Source organism: Lithobates pipiens, unplaced genomic scaffold (assembly GCF_037356315.1).
Source record: "Lithobates pipiens isolate NorthernLeopardFrog02 unplaced genomic scaffold, aLitPip1_a1.2 Scaffold_13, whole genome shotgun sequence".
Lineage (NCBI taxonomy): Eukaryota > Metazoa > Chordata > Amphibia > Anura > Ranidae > Lithobates > Lithobates pipiens.
Genome location: NW_027507718.1, coordinates 281,959,460 through 281,978,509, shown reverse-complemented (window position 1 = coordinate 281,978,509; position 19,050 = coordinate 281,959,460). Strand labels below are relative to the sequence as shown.

Sequence of the window (19,050 nt, the reverse complement as noted above, 5' to 3'; positions counted from 1 at the left end):
CATTTTGGGGGGAGGTTTCTTTTGCCCCAACAATCCTAAGTACTTCTCTTTGTACCTCTGTCTAGGTTGATTATTTACTATGTATAGACATGGGGATTGTGGCACAGGTGTGTGTGTGTGTGTGTGTGTATAGATATATTCTGGGTTTTTGGTACTTATTTCTGGATATTGGTACTGTCATCCATTTTTCTAGGACTAATATCTTTGCCCCTCTTGTGTGCAGTACTTTTACCTGTTCATATGCAATTTTTGTAATTTCTTGTTGTTTTTTTTTTTATTTATTTTATTTTTTTATTTTGTGTGTTTCTTTAAAAAAAAAAAAAAAACACTAAGCACCTCTCAAAAAGACAATACCAGGATGTTCTAATGTTTGTAGATCTAGAACGCATCAACCACATCCTGTTAATGAGCTTGAAAAGGAACCACATGTAAAATCTGTCAAAATTGCCAAAAGGAACAGCTGTGAAAACAAGGGGGGGGGGGGGGAGTTGAGGACTGTCAGTTCACCTGGACATGTTGAAATGTAGGGTCTGCCAGGGCCGGCAAAGTGATATCTGAGCTGGAGGAGACTGAGGTCGACCCCGGCATTGGATGTCGCCAGGAGGCCCAAATCGAGTCGAAGTTGTCTTGAGTGTCTTTACACTTTGCAATCCACTCCGCTGCCTCCATAATCTCATAACCTTCCTGATCCACTCCCAATGGCTGGAAGCTATTGGGCTCTACCAATGTATAGGTAGCGGTTTGGCAGCATTGACGAGATGAGGAAGAACACTAAGTTTATAATGAGCAAGAGGGGTGGTGGGGACATGGAGTAAAAAGTGCATCGGGGAGGGGGGGGGCGGGATCTATTTATTTATTATATAAGAATTAGCATAAGTATTGTATATTGTTTTGGAATTAATTATTAAGGATGACATTTGGTTGTTCTAGATGACCTGATGAGATCACTTTTTGAACATTTATTTTAGGACTGGATGTTATATATATGGTGGCACAAAGCACAATTAACAGAGCAACAATAGTTCACTACCCAATATAGATCACGTGAGCACACTCCCTATGATATCTATCTCAGTATTGGGGAATCACTTATTACCCATTTGAGAACAGTGATCAATTGGGGATTTGCCCTTCACGTAATGGGTATAACTAGAGGTCGACCAATATATCGGCCGATATTTGCCGCTTTTTTAATGAATCGGCATCGGCTGATTGTGCCGATAAAAAGGCAAATTAGAACTACAGCACAACTTGCAAATGACTTCTGTAATAGAAGTCAGTGCAAGTTGCCTGAAGTCTTCAGTGAAGCCACTTTCCTCCTCTCTGGGCAGTCTGCCAAGAAAAGAGCAAAGAGATACAATGTTTACACTTGAATGAATGAACTCAACTTGGTGTGTAGGAATTCTCAGTTTAACCATTTAAAGACTAAATCTTTTCTGACACTTGTGGCTTACAAGTAAAAATCCTGTATTTTCTGATAGAAAATCACTTAGAACCCCCAAAAATTCTAAGAGATCCTAGGGAATAAAATAGCGGTTGTTGCAATATTTTATGTCACACGGCATTTGCGCAGAGGTCTTTCAAATGCACACTAATGATTTTTTAAAAAATAAAAAAATACTAAAACGGTAAAGTTAGCCCATTTTTTTTTTTCGTCCAAAAGTTTTGACTACCTTTTTTTATTCAATATATCTTTTTTTTTTTGTTTTTTTTTAACCTAAATCATACAAGTAAACTGATTGGAGGTTTGTTTTGTTTAAATGTAAGAAATTTTCTGTATCACTTATGAAGGCTGCTTTCACACTGGAGCGGGCAGGCGTTGATGGTAATACGCTGCTAGTTTTAGCAGCGCTTTACCATCATTTTAGGGGTGCTATTCGGCTGCTAGTGGGGCACTTATAACCCAGCTAGCGGCCGAGGAAGAGGTTAAATGCACCCGTGAAGCACCGCTGCCAAATCGCATTGCATGCGCTTCAGCAGTGGTGCCCCTTAATATCAATGGGCAGGAGTGGTGGAGGAGTGGCATAGACCACTCCAAACGTGCTGCTTGCAGGACTTTTTTTTTAAAGCGGTTCTGCACACATAATAATAAATTTTCCCATTCTGTTGCCTCCAAACCGTACATTTGATAATGCCACATTTTATTTTATTTTATTAATCTACCTTTTGTAATTTGTAGTATTTGATTTTCCTCCCCTGCGGCGATGGGCGGTCTCTTGCGGGGATCAGCATCACTTCCTGATGAACCCCGCACTGTCTCCTGGGATCTCGTCCAAGTAATCCCAGGAGACATTGCGGCTAATACAGCCGAAATCTCGCGAGATTTCGGCTAATACAGCCGAAATCTCGCGAGATTTCAGCTGTAATAGCCGAAATCACGCGAGAGTTCGGCTGCATTAGCCGCAATGTCTCCTGGGATTACTTGGACGAGATCCCAGGAGACAGTGCGGGGTTCATCAGGAAGTGATGCTGATCCCCGCAAGAGACCGCCCATCGCCGCAGGGGAGGAAAATCAAATACTACAAATTACAAAAGGTAGATTAATAAAAATAAAAAAAAAATGTGGCATTATCAAAAGTACGGTCTAGAGGCAACAGAATGGGAAAATGTATTATTATGTGTGCAGAACCGCTTTAACATCCTGCCAGCGCATCGCTTCAGTGTGAAAGCACTCGGGCTTCCACACAGACTGCAGGGGAGCCGTTTTGCAGGCACTTTACAGGCACTATTTTTAGCCCAAAAGCGCCTGAAAAACGCCCCAGTGGGAAAGGTGTCTGTTAGATTTTATGAGATGAAGGGGGGGGGGGGGGGGGTGAATATAAAAAATCGGCATCATATATCGGCCATCGGCTGCCATGATTTCTAAATATTGGTATCGGCATTGGCCAGAGAAAAACCCATATCGGTCGACCTCTAGGTATAACTACCACCCATTCACTGCATATTTACCTTGGAGGAGTGATTCAGCATAGAGAATCACTCTTCAGGTGACGAAAAGCGCCACCTGTAGCAATTATCCACCTATTGCATACTCAACCGGGTGATTTATTGTAGAGGATCACTCTCCAGGTGAGGGGCAGCGCCACTCGCCCCTACATACACGCAACCTCGTAACCTTCCTGATCCACTCCCCATGGCTGGGAACTATTGGGCTCTTCCAATTTAAGGTAGACGTATGGCAACATTCACGAGGTGATGAAGAACACTAAGTTTTATAATGAGAAAGAGGGATTGTGGGGACATGGAATAAGAAGGGGAAGATCAATGTCCAGAATCTCTGCTATTCGTTCCTGAACATCCGCCCAGAAGGGCGATCTCATGGGGCAGTCCCACCACATGTGGAGGAATGTGCCTTTCTGACCACAACCTCTCCAACAAAGGTCAGGGATTGGTGGGTAGATCCCAGATAAGGCTGCAGGCACATGGTACCATCTTGTCTATATCTTATAACTGTTTTCCTGTGTTTTAGTGTACAGTCTGGTCACTTTTGAGAAATAGAGCTAATTTTTGTAGGTAAATATTAGATCATAATAAAAAATATATGTAGCTACTTAAGTGTTTTTATAAATTGCATAGTTACGTGCAGTCCCACAGCGAGAGCAAAGACGGAAAAAAAAATAAAAAGGAGGAAGTAGAGTTTAGGTGATCCAAGACTATCACCTTGTTGTAGTGGCAGTTAACATCTATGATGTCACACAAGGTTTGAAATATCCTGTTAAGTGGACGAGTGCTACTTGAGCTTTATTGGAGATCTAGTTCATTAAATGCTGGGAAGTGGAAGGTGGTCCACCCCTGTGCTAAAGGCTATTAGTGTACTTTTCAGAGATGCTCTACAGAACAAGCCTGCTCTTTATCTTGGAACAGCAAGCACACTCTAAAAAGAGCTTGTGCTACTCGGGAGTGTTTGATGTATGGTGGCGGGGCAGTGTTGTATCTGGAATTCTTAACTCATCTCTTGTACTAATCATTTTCAGTTTCCAATTACAAGATGAAGTTTTGGCCGCATCAGGAGTATACATCATTGGTGCCGGGGCGTGTTTGCTTTTCTTTATGACAACAGTTTCCAGTCTTTCATGTCTAATATTTATTGTTTGCTAAAATGACAGTTGTATTTTTTTTAACCAGACTATTACTGCAGTTGACTTTCTTAATGAAAATGGATCACGTTCTTATGCATCATGTTTCCTTAGCTGTCTTTTATGTAAAAATGCCTCTTTTCAATGTTTCTAGCACCACTAGACCATTAATGATGCTTTATATAGAGCGTCTTCAATCTCAATCTGGTTTCACAGCTTTTTAAGTAGTTACATATGCATTAATATTTCGTTTATTGTTCATATAATAAAACTGTGGACTTAAAGGAGACCTCCAGAAAGCAGGCTATTGTTTTAAAGTGTAGCGTTACTTAAAGGAGAAGTATAATTGAATCCAATGTGTTATATTACACTTAGATAAAAGTTTGTAAATCCAAAGTGATCTCACTCTAAAATACAGTGCAGCAGTGATAAATCATACAAATACAACTGTAGTGTATGTGTGTGTCTATGTATGTATATGTGTGTATGTATATATAGTGTGTGTGTGTATATGTGTGTGTATATATATATATATATATATATATATATATTAAGGCATCAGCATAGCAAAACGTTTTGGATGATTTCATGCTCCCAACTTTGTGGGAACAGTTTGGGGATGGCTCCTTCCTGTTACAACATGACTGGGCACCAGTGCACAAACAAGGTCTATAAAGACATGGATGAGTGAGTCTGGGGTGGAGGAACTTGGCTGGCCTGACCACAACTCAAGATAGATCTCGTTCATTCAATTAGTAATAATAAAAATAATTTAATATTTAAATACATTTTTAAATGTACATTTGTAATTTCTTTACATATATGTATATAATTATTCAAAAATCTAGAGTCATTTGCATGACATTGGATCAGTGTTTAGCAGTTCTGTCTGGGTCAATTATAAATTGAACAGTAAATTAATAAAGCTCATTTATAAAATTAAATTGTTCCTCAAATTGATTTTCCCCCCTTTTTAAGGCCTTGTTTACCTTTGCAGGTGGGGGGGGTGGTTAAAAATAGGAGTTTAAGCTATGATTACCATGACACGTATCATGTTGTTGCACACAGAAGGCTGCAGTCAGAGCAATCGTTTTCAGGAAATATATTGTACATGCATGCGTGGGTAACTGCTGATGCTCTGAAACATCTGCATTTCCAAGAGTAAGGCAGGCTATACCCACTACCTGCTGCTGTTCAGGCACAGGAAAAGGTCTTCTGTTTTATGTGATTTTATTGCAAAAACACACAGGAGGGCGCTAACCCCTAGTGCATTACCATCACCAAAATTGATTGAATTCAGACGCAAAAGACATGCTCCCAAACATGGGATGGAACAAGCAGATCAAATTAATCTCCAGCCATAGTCATCCAGCCATGTATGCTGGGGCTGGAAGGCTAACGCATTTCGAGAATAGGCCCCCTTCATCAGAGCTTCTGTATCATTTAATGTTGGCCATATTTTCAGCCTCTGTCTTTTGTGCATATGGCCCTAATTAAAGAAAATATTCTAATTTTCTGGTCAGTAATTTTAGCCTCAATCTTTCTCACAAAAGATTTTTTTTTTTTTTTTTTGTTCATACTACAATCTCAAAAACATTCCAAATATGTTTTTCTTTTCTTCTTGTTCTGTATATAGTTTTGGATATAATGGGGAATGGGTTATAATTTCTATATGATTTTTAATCGTGTCACCATCAGAGTTTCTCCAATTTTTGTTCCTGCATCTACAGGATAAGAAATGAAGTCAAGTGGTGTCACCTAGACAAGTAAATACAGAGGGCAACAAGTTCTTGACAAAGGTTTTAACCCTTTCCCACCTTACTATAAAATAAGTGTTTTTGTTGCGGTCACTGTCCCTCCCCATTGTCGATATTTTCTATTATTCCTGTCCATGCGACACTTTGTCATAGGGGTAAATGAGAACAAAAAAATCCTTCCACTGCAGACCTTGACAGCAATAAAAAAAATAACCTGACAGAGGTTCTAACCCTTTCCCTACACTATCTTAAACAAAATGGCCCTGAGTTGAGCGCTAAATGGTCCATCTCTGGTTTAAACAAAACACATTGTATGTTGTTTTTCTGAGCAAAAAAGCCATTTAAAGTGTATGTTTTCAGTATATTTAGTCTTCAGGAATTTGAAGATGTTTGTTTATTTTACGTTGATGTAATGGTCTCTGTTTAATTTCCAGAACATTGCTTGTTACACAGACTTTGGTGTTTCCAGTAACAGTGCGACAGAGTGGCTTCTCTTATTATATTGTTTTATGTTCTGTATATTAAACATATTCAGGATGGTGCAGAAACATGAATGCGAAACATGGTGGACCCAGAATGTTTTTCAGTCCAGTGCATTATGAATTTCCCCTGGAGTCCTCTTTGAGTTCATTGGCCGGGCATTGTAAGAATCTGTGTTCTTCCCATGATCCCAGCCACGGGCTCTGTCCAGAAAATATATTCACCTAAACCCACAAAACTCTTGTACTTATTATTATTCTTGAAGCAAATGTAAGAAATATTAAGCTCTAGAGGCAAGAAAAACAATATGAACTTTGATAATGCGTGTTGTTTCACCTCCCTTTCTTGATAAGTTAGATGCATCTGTTTTACAGCTGAGAACACTAATTCCTCTCTGATTTTTTCCTACACAAATAGGATATTGTGCCCGTTGACGCATCTTATGAAGTCAAGGAGTTGTATGTACCAGAGAACAAACTACAGCTGGCAAAAACCGATTCTGAATCATTGCCGACATTGGAAATAAATAAGGTAAAAAACTCAATTGGTCAAGACATTTTTTATTAAATGTTATACATGTTCTCTTTTGTTTTTCTTGAAATGGGTGAACAATTATTGTGTTGTACAAAGGGCATTTGGGTATGGACATCAGGACTTAAATTAAGACCTTACATTATTTAAAACACAGTTTTTTTCATATGATTTGGCTGTTGAAGAAACATGTAGCGAGAGAATTTGTAGGCTGCCATTGCTCTCTATCCCATCTCAAAATGCTTGTCGTCGGGCCCTGTTCATGATTCAGGGGCTTCAGTCATTTGTTTTATTATGTTTGGTAACAAGTATGTAAATAAAGAGTTCTCTCATCACTCTGATCTCTAAGAGCTGGTTCACACAGGGGCGACTCGTCAGGCGACTTAGCCACCTGATAAGTCACGTCCCATTCTGTGCAATAGAACCGTTCTAATAGGAGCGACTGAAGTCGCTCCGACTTAGAAAAAGGTTTCTGTATGACTTTTGGGGCGACTTGCATTGACTTCTATACAGAAGTCATTTTGCAAGTTGCCGCTAAAGTCGCATCCCAGTCACATGAGGCAGTGCGCTGAAAGTCGTGCTGCCGCAGTGTGAACCGACTCTAAGCTCCAGATCAGACAATTTGGAAGATAGCGAAGGTCAGGTAGCAAGCCCTCTGAGAAGGAAGTCAGCAGTGGTGGCATACGTATTTCCCTTACCACTGGTTTCCTTAAAAGGCTAGGTCACTTGGCCTTTAGAACCAAACTGTACTTCCGGCTAGTCAAGACAGATTCCTGCCCCAACCAGTCTATGGCCTTGCTTTCTAGTGAAATTTAGACCACCACAACAACAGAGGATATAGAACGTATCTAATGATTAAGGCCTCATGCACAAAGGATGTTTTGCCAACTCTCCTAAAAGCCTTTCCACTTGGCTGCGGCGTTTTGACAGAAAAAGTGCGTAATGCGTTTTAGGCGCATCAAGCACTTGGGGGTTAATTAATTTCATTGGCCAGAATATTTTATTCTGCCCATTGAAATTAACGCTCAAACGATAAACTCTTCTGGTGTTAAGGTGCATTTACAGGCGCCAGACATTTGTTTTCTGCCTAAACGCTGCTGCTCCTGGATGCACTGGCAGGGTTTTTTTTTTTGTTTTTGTTTTTTTTTTGTTTTTGTTTTTTTTTTCTTCTGGCTCTAAACTCCTTTAAATTCTTATTTGTGCATGGGCACATAGGCTAACATGCAGGGGTATTTAGAGGTGGGTAAAAAAAATAATACCCTAGACACTCCTAGTAGCAGGTGAAAAATGTCCAGTGTACATGAGATCTAAAAGAAAAATTAAGTAGTATTTACCTTCCACAAATCCAAAATGTTGTGCAGAGAAGGGAAACCAAACTGATAAGAGGCATGGAGGAGCTCCGCTATGAGGAGATTAAGGGGGGATATGATCAATCTATACACATACATAAGGGGTCCATATGGTGAACTTGGCATTGAGTTATTCACTTTAAGATCATCACAGAGGACAAGGGGTCACTCTTTATATCTAGAGGAAAAAAGATTTCATTTCCAAATATGGAAAGGTTTCTTCACAGTAAAAGCTGTAAAAATGTGGAATAGACTCCCTCAAGAGATGGTTCTGGCCAGCTCAGTAGCTTTTAAAAAGGTCTGGATTCTTTCCTAAATGTATATAATAAAAAAATTTATAGATACAGTTGATCCAGGGAGTATCTGATTGCCTTTCGGGGGATCAGGAAGGAATTTTTTCCCCTGCTGTAGCAAATTTCATTATGCGTTGCTGGGGTTTTTTCGCCTTCCTCTGGATCAACTGAGGGTATAGGATTGGGTAAATGGGATTGTATGATTTTTTTTTTCTCTTTTATTGGTTGAACTATTTATTTTTTTCAACCTGACTAACTGTGTAACTATGTTGCATGGATTGCAAGGGTTTCAAATAACTCTCAGTGTTTAGCCCAATGGGAACAGATTTTCATTGCTCTTTTGCAGGAATCTGAATATATTATAATAATTGTGCAGACTTGCTAATGAAAGATCTAGCTTTGCCCCCTCATTTAACTTGACTTACTCTACCTGTGGTGATTGTTCAACCTAAACTGTATCTAAACCCAAATCTGTATCTAAATGTAATGCATTACAGCTCACTTTTCCTTACATGTGGTGGCTGAATGAATTACCTGTCCTAGGGTAGGGTAGGGACTGTACAGTATCTAGAAGGACCAGCATTGTCTTCCTAGGAAGGGAGTGTGTTAGGACTGTGTAACACTTCCCCCTGTAACTCAGAGGAGGGTTTTGTAATAATGGAGGTAGCTGTGAGCGATATTAATTACCTGCACAGGAAGAGCATACAGGAATTTATCATTGAAAAATATTTTTGACTTACCTGCTATTTTTTTTTTTGCATTTGTTGAAGATAAAACAAAATATCAGACTTCGAGTAAGCTATCATATTTTCATGTGAAACCTTATTATGCTCTCTTTAAACTTGTAATATTCACAAAATGTAATGTGTAATGGTCAGTTTTAGGTAAACTAAATTCCTTAGCAAGGATTTTGCCAGACTTTTTGTACATTTATACCTTTCATTGTTCTGAAGAAATAGCTGCTTGTTTCAATTTGTCGCTTCCACCTAAGCAAATCTTTGTGTTCCAGTGAGAAAATCTCACACCCTTCCTCCTACCTATGTAGAGAGAAGTTTTCTGTTGGCATGTCTGATTTTATGGGCAGGAGTCTGTCCTTTTTGAGGCTGTAGATCACATCAATCACAAACGAGCCTTTTCGCTCTCCCCTTCTGAGTCTCTGACTGTGCCTCTAACTCTAGCGATGTGCACAGGAGCCTCGATTGTTTTGTGTTTTTCTCTCTTTATTGGCTGTCAGTCACAGGCAGGCAGCCAATGAGGAAAGGATGGGGGCCAAGAATTGGCACTGTGTCTTATGGACTTAAAGAGCAGGGCTCGGGGGCAAAAGTGCACCAGTGCCCCCATAGCAAGTAGCTTTGCTATGGGGGCACTGGTCGGGGGGGGGGGGGGGGGGGGGGCAGGAGCACCGGCAAGAGACCCAAGAAGAAGAGGTTTGGGGCTGTTCTGTGCAAAGCCACTGCATGGAGCAGGTAAGTATGATGTGTTTGTTTTTTGTTTTTTTAAACCAAACCTTTAGAGTCACTTTAACCACTTCAGCTCCGGACCAATAAACACCTTAAGGACCCAGAGGTCTTTTTGCAATTTCGCACTGCGCTGCTTTAACTGGTAATTGCGCGGTCATGCAATATTGCACCCAAACGAAATTTGCGTCCTTTTCTTCCCACAAATAGAGCTTTCTTTTGATGGTATTTGATTGCCTCTGCGATTTTTTTTTTTTTTGCGATATAAATGGAAAAAGAGCGAAAATTTTGAAAAAAAAAGATATTTTCTTCTTTTTGTTATAAGAAAAATCGAATAAACTAAATTTTAGTCATACATTGAGGGCAAAATTTATTCAGCCACATGTCTTTAGTAAAAAAAATGTCAATAAGCGTATATTTTTTGGTTTGCGCAAAAGTTATAGCGTCTACAAACTAGAGTACATTTTCTGGAATTTACACAGCTTTTAATTTATGACTGCCGATCTCATTTCTTGAGGTGCTAAAATGGCAGGGCAGTACAAATCCCCCCTAAATGACCCCATTTTGGAAAGTAGACACCCCAAGGAAATTGCTGATGGGTATGTTGAGCCCATTGAATATTTATTTTTTTTGTCCTAAGGGATTGAATAATGACAAAAAAAAAATATATATTTTTTTTTACAAAAAGTTGTCACTAAATGATATATTGCTCACACATGCCATGGTTATATGTGGAATTGCACCCCAAAATATATTCCGCTACTTCTCCCGAGTATGGGGATACCACATGTGTGGGACTTTTTGGGAGTCTAGTCGCGCACGGCACCCCGAAAACCAATCACCACCTTCAGGATTTCTAAGGGTGCAAATTTTTGATTTAACTCCTCACTACCTATCACAGTTTCGAAGGCCATAAAATGCCAAAATAGCACAAACCCCCCAAAATGACCCCATTTTGGAAAGTAGACACCCCAAGCTATTTACTGAGAGGCATGTTGAGTCCATGGAATATTTTATATTTTGCCACAAGTTGCGGGAATATTACAAACTTTTTTTTTTTTGCACCAAGTTGTCACTAAATGATATATTGCTCACAAATGCTATGGGCATATGTGAAATGACACCCCAAAATACATTCTGCTGCTTCTCCTGAGTACGGGGATACCACATGTGTGGGACTTTTTGGGAGTCTAGTCGCGCACGGCACCCCGAAAACCAATCACCACCTTCAGGATTTCTAAGGGTGCAAATTTTTGATTTAACTCCTCACTACCTATCACAGTTTCGAAGTCCATAAAATGCCAAAATAGCACAAAACCCCCCCAAATGACCCCATTTTGGAAAGTAGACACCCCAAGCTATTTACTGAGAGGCATGTTGAGTCCATGGAATATTTTATATTTTGCCAAAAGTTGCGGGAATATTACAAACTTTTTTTTTTTTTGCACAAAGTTGTCACTAAATGATATATTGCTCACACATGCTATGGGCAGAAGTCAAATTACACCCCAAAATAAATTCTGCTGCTTCTCCCGAGTACGGGGATACCACATGTGGGGGACTTTTTGGGAGCCTAGCCACGTACGGGACCCCGAAAACCAAGCACTGCCTTCCGGATTTGAATATAAAATGCTACCAAAAAACCTGTTAGCGATGGCAGGGATCAGGCCTGACTCTGCGATCGCTGCAGTTATGTGCTTAGTGTTTTGTAAGTGACAGTGATCGATCGATACTGCACTTGGGTGGGCTGGGCAGAGGGGCAAAACGCAGGTTCCAGCAGGTATTTGGGCTGATCCCGCTAACAATGCGTTTTTTTGGAACCCTAAACTGCTGGGGACGCTAGTATAGATCTGATCAGATATTGATCTGTTCAGATTCTATACCACTACGGGAGGTGTATGCTTTGTGTGTGGGTGTTAGCGGTACTGGCACTAACCTAGCGCTGCCTGGGGCGACGCAGACCCTGACCCTAAAACCTAATTGATATCACCCGCCGGGTGATCAGGGGGTTAAACCTTTATTGGGTAATAAATGGTGGGTGCCCTGATGCTATAAAAAACAAACTAACCAGAGTCACCCGTAACACTTATACGGTGATCAGTGGTGAAAGGGTTAACTAGGAGCAATCAGGGGGTTCAAATTTTTATTAGGTAGTATATGGGGGTCCCTGGCGCTATATAAAAACCTGACGGGGAACCTAAATAACTAACTGGCTAACCAGCGTCACCAGCGACACTTATACTGTGATCGCTGGTGAAAGGGGGTGAAAGGGTTAACTAGCAGCAATCAGGGGGTTAAAACCATTATTGGGTAGTATATCGGGGTACCTAGCGCTATAAAAACCTGGCGGTGAACCAAAAAAAATAACTAGCTACCTAGCGACACTAGCGACACTGATGCAGCGTTCAGAAAAATTATCGCTTAGTGACACTGGCAAAAGGGGGTGAAAGGGTTAACTAGCAGAAATCAGGGGGTTAAAACCATTATTGGGTAGTATATCGGGGTACCTAGCGCTATAAAAACCTGGCGGTGAACCTAAAAAAATAACTAGCTACCTAGCGACTGTAGCGACACTAATGCAGCGATCAGAAAAACGATCGCTTAGTGACACTGGCAAAAGGGGGTGAAAGGGTTAACTAGCGGCAATCAGGGGGTTAAAACCATTATTGGGTAGTATATCGGGGTACCTAGCGATATAAAAACCTGGCGGTGAACCTAAAAAAATAACTAGCTACCTAGCAACACATGCAGCGATCAGAAAAATGATCGCTTAGTGACACTGGCAAAAGGGGGTGAAAGGGTTAACTCTAGGGGCAATCAGGGGGTTAAATCTTTATTGGGGGGTGATAGGGGGCTACCCTGGACCTAACACTAACTGTCCTGACAGTTTTTACTGTCACAACTGACACTGAATGCATTGATCAGTAAAGAAATGATCAATGCAATCAGTGACACTGTGACTGGGGGTGGAGGGGGGCGGGGGGCGATCGGGGGGGGGGATCGGGGGGGGGTTTGTGTGCCTGTGTGTACCTACATGTCAGTGTAGTGTTGGTGCACACTTACTTTCTGTCTTCTCCTCGTAGTCCGGTCAAAAAGACCGCCCCGAGGAGAATGACATCACTTCCTCCTTCCTGTGTAAACAATACACAGGGGAGGAAGCTTCTCATTGGCCAGGAGCGATCCAGAGGGGATGGCCGAAAACCAACGGCCATCCCCTCATCACGGAGCGCTCCTGGACCGAATCAGACCGCCGTAACCAGCGGGAGGGGGTCCGATCGGACCCCCCACCCGCTGGAAGGCAATCACGTAGATGTACGTGATTGTGCCTGCCTGTGCCATTGTGCTGACGTACATTGGCAATACGGCGGTCCTCAAGTGGTTAAGGCTCACTCTATCAGATCAGTCAGGGCTTTATGGGCTTTTCAGCTTGAGACATCTGTTTGTCAGATTGCCTGTCACGTGGTCTTCGATTCAAACATTTCATTGTTACCAGGTGGATGGTCAGACATCCTTTGGTGTCAGTTTCAGATATAAGGTGCTACAAGCTGCTGTTTGAGTTCTGTCATGTCCTTCTTGACCCTTTTGTTATGTGGGCCTATTAGAATTAGATATTATTGGTACCCACTATTTAGTTTGTGCTTTCTATGTCTCTATATAGTTATTTAAAGTATATCTAAGATTAAGAACAAAAATGTAATAATGCAGCTTACAAGTTCTTAGATGGGGTGGTTGCATTTGTTTTCTTTTTTTAAGGCTAGGTACATTTACTGCAAATACAGAAAAGTACACATGATCCTGTCACAAATCCAGTGTCCTTGTAAGCTCTTGTGTACTCAACTGAAATCTAAAACAATGTTATCAGCTTTCCTAGCAATCCTCTGTGAATCTCTCTATTATGGATGAGCTCCGGCGTGTTCGCACAGCCCACATGCAGAGCCCGCCAAGAAGTCGGCACGGCGATGGACTAATCACAGGTAGTGAGACATTTCCCAATCTCTGCAGCTGCACATTGGTACAATGTCTCACTGCCTGGGATTAGCACAGCACAGTGCCAACTTCCTGACAGGCTCTGCACGTGGGCTGTGTGAACACGCTGGAGCTCATCCTTACTCTCTATGTAATGGAGAGAATGAGGTGTTTGTAGTCCAAATTAGAAGAGCAGCCAAGGTGATAGCCAGGACAGGAAGCAGGATACTGGCAATATCACCAAGTAAAACTAAAGGAAAAAGCCTGGAAAAGGACATGAATGCAGCCACCATATCTAATGACTGGTAAGCTGTATTTCTAGGGTTGCACTGCTAAGCATTTGCATGAGTATCGGTACAAATGCGCTGATACCTGAAAACGATACCTTCAGGCTGGGTTCTTTCAGCTGTCAGCGGTATTCCACTGACAACTGAAATATAAAAGAAATAAAAAAAAAAAAATCCGCCAGTTACGGGTTGTTAAAGTGGAGGGCCACCCTGAAAACAAAAAAAAATATTAAAAATTACAAAAAAATATAAAAAAAAAAAAATGAAAAAAATTTTTTTTTTTACTTACCAGAAATGCCTGTTGCTAGGCACTTTCTCCTAATCTTCCTCTTCCTCCTCCGCGGAGATCTTCTGTCTTCGTCGCGGCGTCTTCTGGGTAATGGGTCGCGCTGTGTTCTGGGAACTGTGTGTTCCAGAACACAGCGCGTCCCATTCAGAAAGCGCTGCGGGACTCGCGCATGCGCAGTAGCTGCGGGACTCGCGCATGTGCAGTAGGAAACGGGCAGTGAAGCCGTAAGACTTCACTGCCTGTTTCCCTTACAAGGAATGGCGGCGCCGGGAGCCGAGGGACGGGTCGGCCTCGGGCGGCCGACATCGCGGGCGCCCTGGACAGGTGAGTGTGTTGATTAAGTCAGCAGCTGCAGGGTTTGCAGCTGCTGACTTTTTTTTTTTTTTTGTATAACCGGCCCTCCTCTTTAAGGAGCGGGTGTAGTAGAGGATATCTGGGCGGCACAGTGGTGTAGTGGTTAGCACTCTCACCTAGCACTAAAAAGAGTCACTGGTTCGAAACCCAACCACAACACTACCTGCCTGGAGTTTGCATGTTCTCCCTGTGTGGGTTTCCTCCGGGTACTCCGGTTTCCTCCCACACTCCAAAGACATGCTGTTAATTGGCTTCTGTCCAAAATTGGTCCTAGTGTGTGCATGTGGGTTGGGGACCTTGGATTGTGGGCTCCTTGAGGGTAGGGACCGATGTAAGTGTGCGATGTATGTGTAAATTGACAGCGCTATATGGGTACCTAAAATAAATGATAATATAATAGATCAGCATCTTATTGAGATGCAATGTACAGGGATAGGGATAATTGTAGACACGCACACTTACTCAGGTTGAACTGGGTGGACTAGTGTCTTTATTCAACCTTATTATGTAACTATGTAAATCTGGACAGCCACACTCCAATGAATAAATGTCTTTATTGAATATTGTTAAAGCGGAGTTCCACACAAAAATTAAACTTCCGCTTTAAGTGTTGGTGACCCCCTGACATGCCTCATTTGACATGTAATTTTTTTTATTTTTATTTTTTTGAGCGGGTACCCTGTTTTTATATGCACCCAGCTCTCACTTCTTCTCTTGGTGCTGGAAGAATCCCTGCAGTCTTCTGGGACAGTCACAGGTCCCAAAAGATTGCCCACCCAATCACAGCGTGCAGATCAGCTCATGCATGTGCAGTGGGTGCCTGGCTTTTTGTAGCTGCTGACTTTTAAATGGGTGGAACTCCGCTTTAAGGAGTGGGGCCGCTGCTTCCTTAACAGCCAATAACTCATTCAGCTGCCAGCGGGGTTCCCCTATAGACAGCTGAAGTGTAAACAAAAGACCCACCAATTGGATCCGTCAAAAAAAAAAAAAAAAAAGCCTGACAATGTTTTTCATCAACATTGCTCAGCCGCTAAAACAGAACGTTAATAAGAAACATTGTTTTATTTTGTATCCTTTTGTTTATTCATCTACAGATCAAAGGGATGAACTTCAATCTGCAGATGAAGTCAGTTAAAAGCTATCTGTCAAGTAAATTTAGATGTTCCTTTGTTTATCCCCTTATTAATCCTTCATTTACTCTAGTCAGCCCTAATTAACTTCTTATTTTCCTTCTCCAGTTAATTCTTTTTTTGTTCATTTCAATTTTTTTAATGCATGCCGACCAGCCGCCGCAGTTATACTGTGGCAACATGGCTTGGCTCGCCATCATGGTACGTCGGTACCATTGACGGCAGCTAGTGCTCGCCCCTGAGCCGATCCGAGTGCCCGGCAGTCTTGATCACCGCCAGGCTCCTGCGATCGCTCGGGGCAAACTGAGAACCGGGAGCTGTGTGTGTAAACACAGTTTCCGATTCTCTGTGGGGAGAACTGACAGATCGTCTGTTCATACAGAGTATGAACAGATGATCTGTTAGTTTCCCTGCACAGTCCACATCCCCCTTCAGTTAGAACACTTCCTAGGATACACATTAACCCGTTCACTGCCAGTGAAATTTTCGCACTGATCGCTGTATTAATGCCAATGATCCCAAAAATGTGTCAGAATTGACCAATGTAACTGCCATAATGTCGCAGCAACGATAAAAATCGATGATCGCCGTCATTACTAGTAAAAAAAAAAAATATTAATAAAAATGCCATAAAACTCCCCTATTTAGATGCTATAACTTTTGCGCAATCCAATCAATATACGCTTATTGCATTTATTTATTTTTTAACCAAAAATATGTAGAAGAATACGTATCGGCCTAAACTGAGGAAAAAATTATTTTTTTATATATATTTTTTGGGGATATTTATTATAGCAAAAAGTAAAAAAATTATGCGTTTCTTTTTCAAAATTGTCTTTATTTTTTTGTTTATAGCGCAAAAAATAAAAACCGCAGAGGTGATCAAATACCACCAAAAGAAAGCTCTATTTGTGGGGAAAAAAGGCGTTGATTTTGTTTGGGAGCCACGTTGCACGACCGCACAATTGTCAGTTAAAACGACGCAGTGCCGAATTGCAAAAAGTGCCAAATGGTCTGGGGCTTAAGTGGTTAAACTATACTAATATTCTACAGGATTAATATAGCACCAACAATTTGTGCAGCTCTTTACAACATGATTAATAATTAAAACTTTTTTGTTATTTGCTTTGTTTGTTAATATTTTTACACCTTTAACATATATTGACACTTTTCACATTGAAAAAGAGTGCAAAATTTAAAAAAAGTATGTTTCTTTTTTGTAATAACTTTTCAATGTCATAGTGTCATTTTAGGACAAAGGACAAATTACAGTATAAAATGAGCACCTTTTTATGTGCAGTAACAGTATTTATTTTTAAACTAACACTGCAGTTTTTTTTTTTTTTTTTTTTTTTTTTTTTTACATTTAATTGTTTAAGGATTGTGAAATAATATTGTTGTAAGACAATATTCAAGACATATCATAAGTTATCGTCAAATAAACAGGTCCATAGCAGAAATGTAAAAATGTATCCACGTCCTTAACCGATCACTCCTTCAGCTGTCACCGAGGTTCCCCTGCTGACAGCTGAAGTGTAAACAAAACCAGCAGGTATCGGTAATTGGTATTGGCAGTACTTGTACTCACAGTAAAAAAGAAATAATAAAAAAAGAAATAATAATATGGTATCGGTGCATTCCTGCTGCATTCTATAAAATTTTTGCTTCTGAGCTTATGTTCTAATATCTTGATTCTCCTATGTAATTCATTGTAACATTTCTACTTACTGCAGACAGAAATAGATATAACCTGTTGTATCACCCACTGCACCTGAAGATTGTGAGGATTTGCTGTCGGTTTCCTTTTGCAAGACTAACTGAAGACTGTAGAACAGGGGTATTGAATTAAAATGCACGGAGGTTCGATCTGTAAAATTTCTTCCAGCCGAGGTCCAAATACCTGTTTGTGCAATGACTCCGATTATTCACATCACAGCCCCCTCCTCTGAAATCACAATCTCCTTTTTACATCAGTTTCCTCATTCCCCCTTTACATCACAGTTTATCATTGACAATGGTGTCCTCTGCCCCCATCACATCACCCCCCACAGTAGTGTCCCTTGTCCCCCCCCCTTCACACTGACCCCCCCCCCCCCAGTAGTGTCCTCTGCCCCTACCTTCACATCCCCCCACAGTAATGGCTTCTGCCCCCATTCCCCCCCAGCTCTGCTCCCCATTCACATTGTAGCCCCCCCCCCCCCCCCAAACTCTGCCGCCATTCACAGTGCAGGCCCCCTCAACTCTGCCCCAATAAACATTGCAGGCCCCCTCAGCTCCGTTCCCCCATTCACATTGCAGCCCTCCTCAGCTCTGCCCCCCCCCCCCCCCCCATTCACATTGCAGCCCTCCTCAGCTCTGCCCCCCCCCCCCCCCATTTACATTGCAGCCACATCAAGTCTTCTTCCCCATTCACATTGCAGCCATCTAAGCTCTGCCCCCCCTCCCCCATTCACATTGCGGCCACCGCGGCTCTGCCCCCCCTCAGCTCTGCACCCCCCATTCACATTGCAGCCCCTCTCAGCTCTGCACCCCCATTCACATGCAGCAACCTCCGCTCTGCCCCCCCCATTCACATTGCAGCCACCTCAGCTCTGCATCCCCCATTTACATTGCAGCCACCTCAGCTCTGCATCCCCCATTTACATTGCAGACTCCTCAGTTCTGCTCCCCATTCACATTGCAGCCCCCCTCACCTCTGCACCTCCTATTCATAATGAAACCCCCCCTCATCTCTGCCCCCCATTCGCATTTCAGCCCTCCTCAGCTCTGCCCCCCTATCACATTGCAGCCCCCCTCAGCTCTGCACCCCATATCCATATTGAAACTCCCCTTCAGCTCTACACCCCCCATTCACATTGCAGCCCTCCTCAGCTCTGCCCCCCTATCACATTGCAGCCCCCCTCAGCTCTGCACCCATATCCATATTGAAACCCCCCCTCAGCTCTGCACCCCCCCATTAACATTGCAGCCCTCCTCAGCTCTGCCCCCCTATCACATTTCAGCCCCCTTAGCTCTGCTCCTTCCATTCACAATGTAGTCCCCCTAAGCTCTGCTTCCCCCATTCACATTGCAGCCCTCTCA

General features: G+C 42.0%; 1 protein-coding gene across 1 annotated transcript in view; it reads left to right on the top strand.

Moving 5' to 3' along the window:
* PAPSS1 (3'-phosphoadenosine 5'-phosphosulfate synthase 1) overlaps positions 1 to 19,050 on the top strand; it is a 158,145-nt gene that overhangs the window by 59,552 nt on the left and 79,543 nt on the right. The window contains exon 6 of the mRNA XM_077476682.1: positions 6,731 to 6,844. Within this exon, the coding sequence (XP_077332808.1) occupies positions 6,731 to 6,844 (114 nt within the window). The remainder of the gene's footprint in view (positions 1 to 6,730; positions 6,845 to 19,050) is intronic.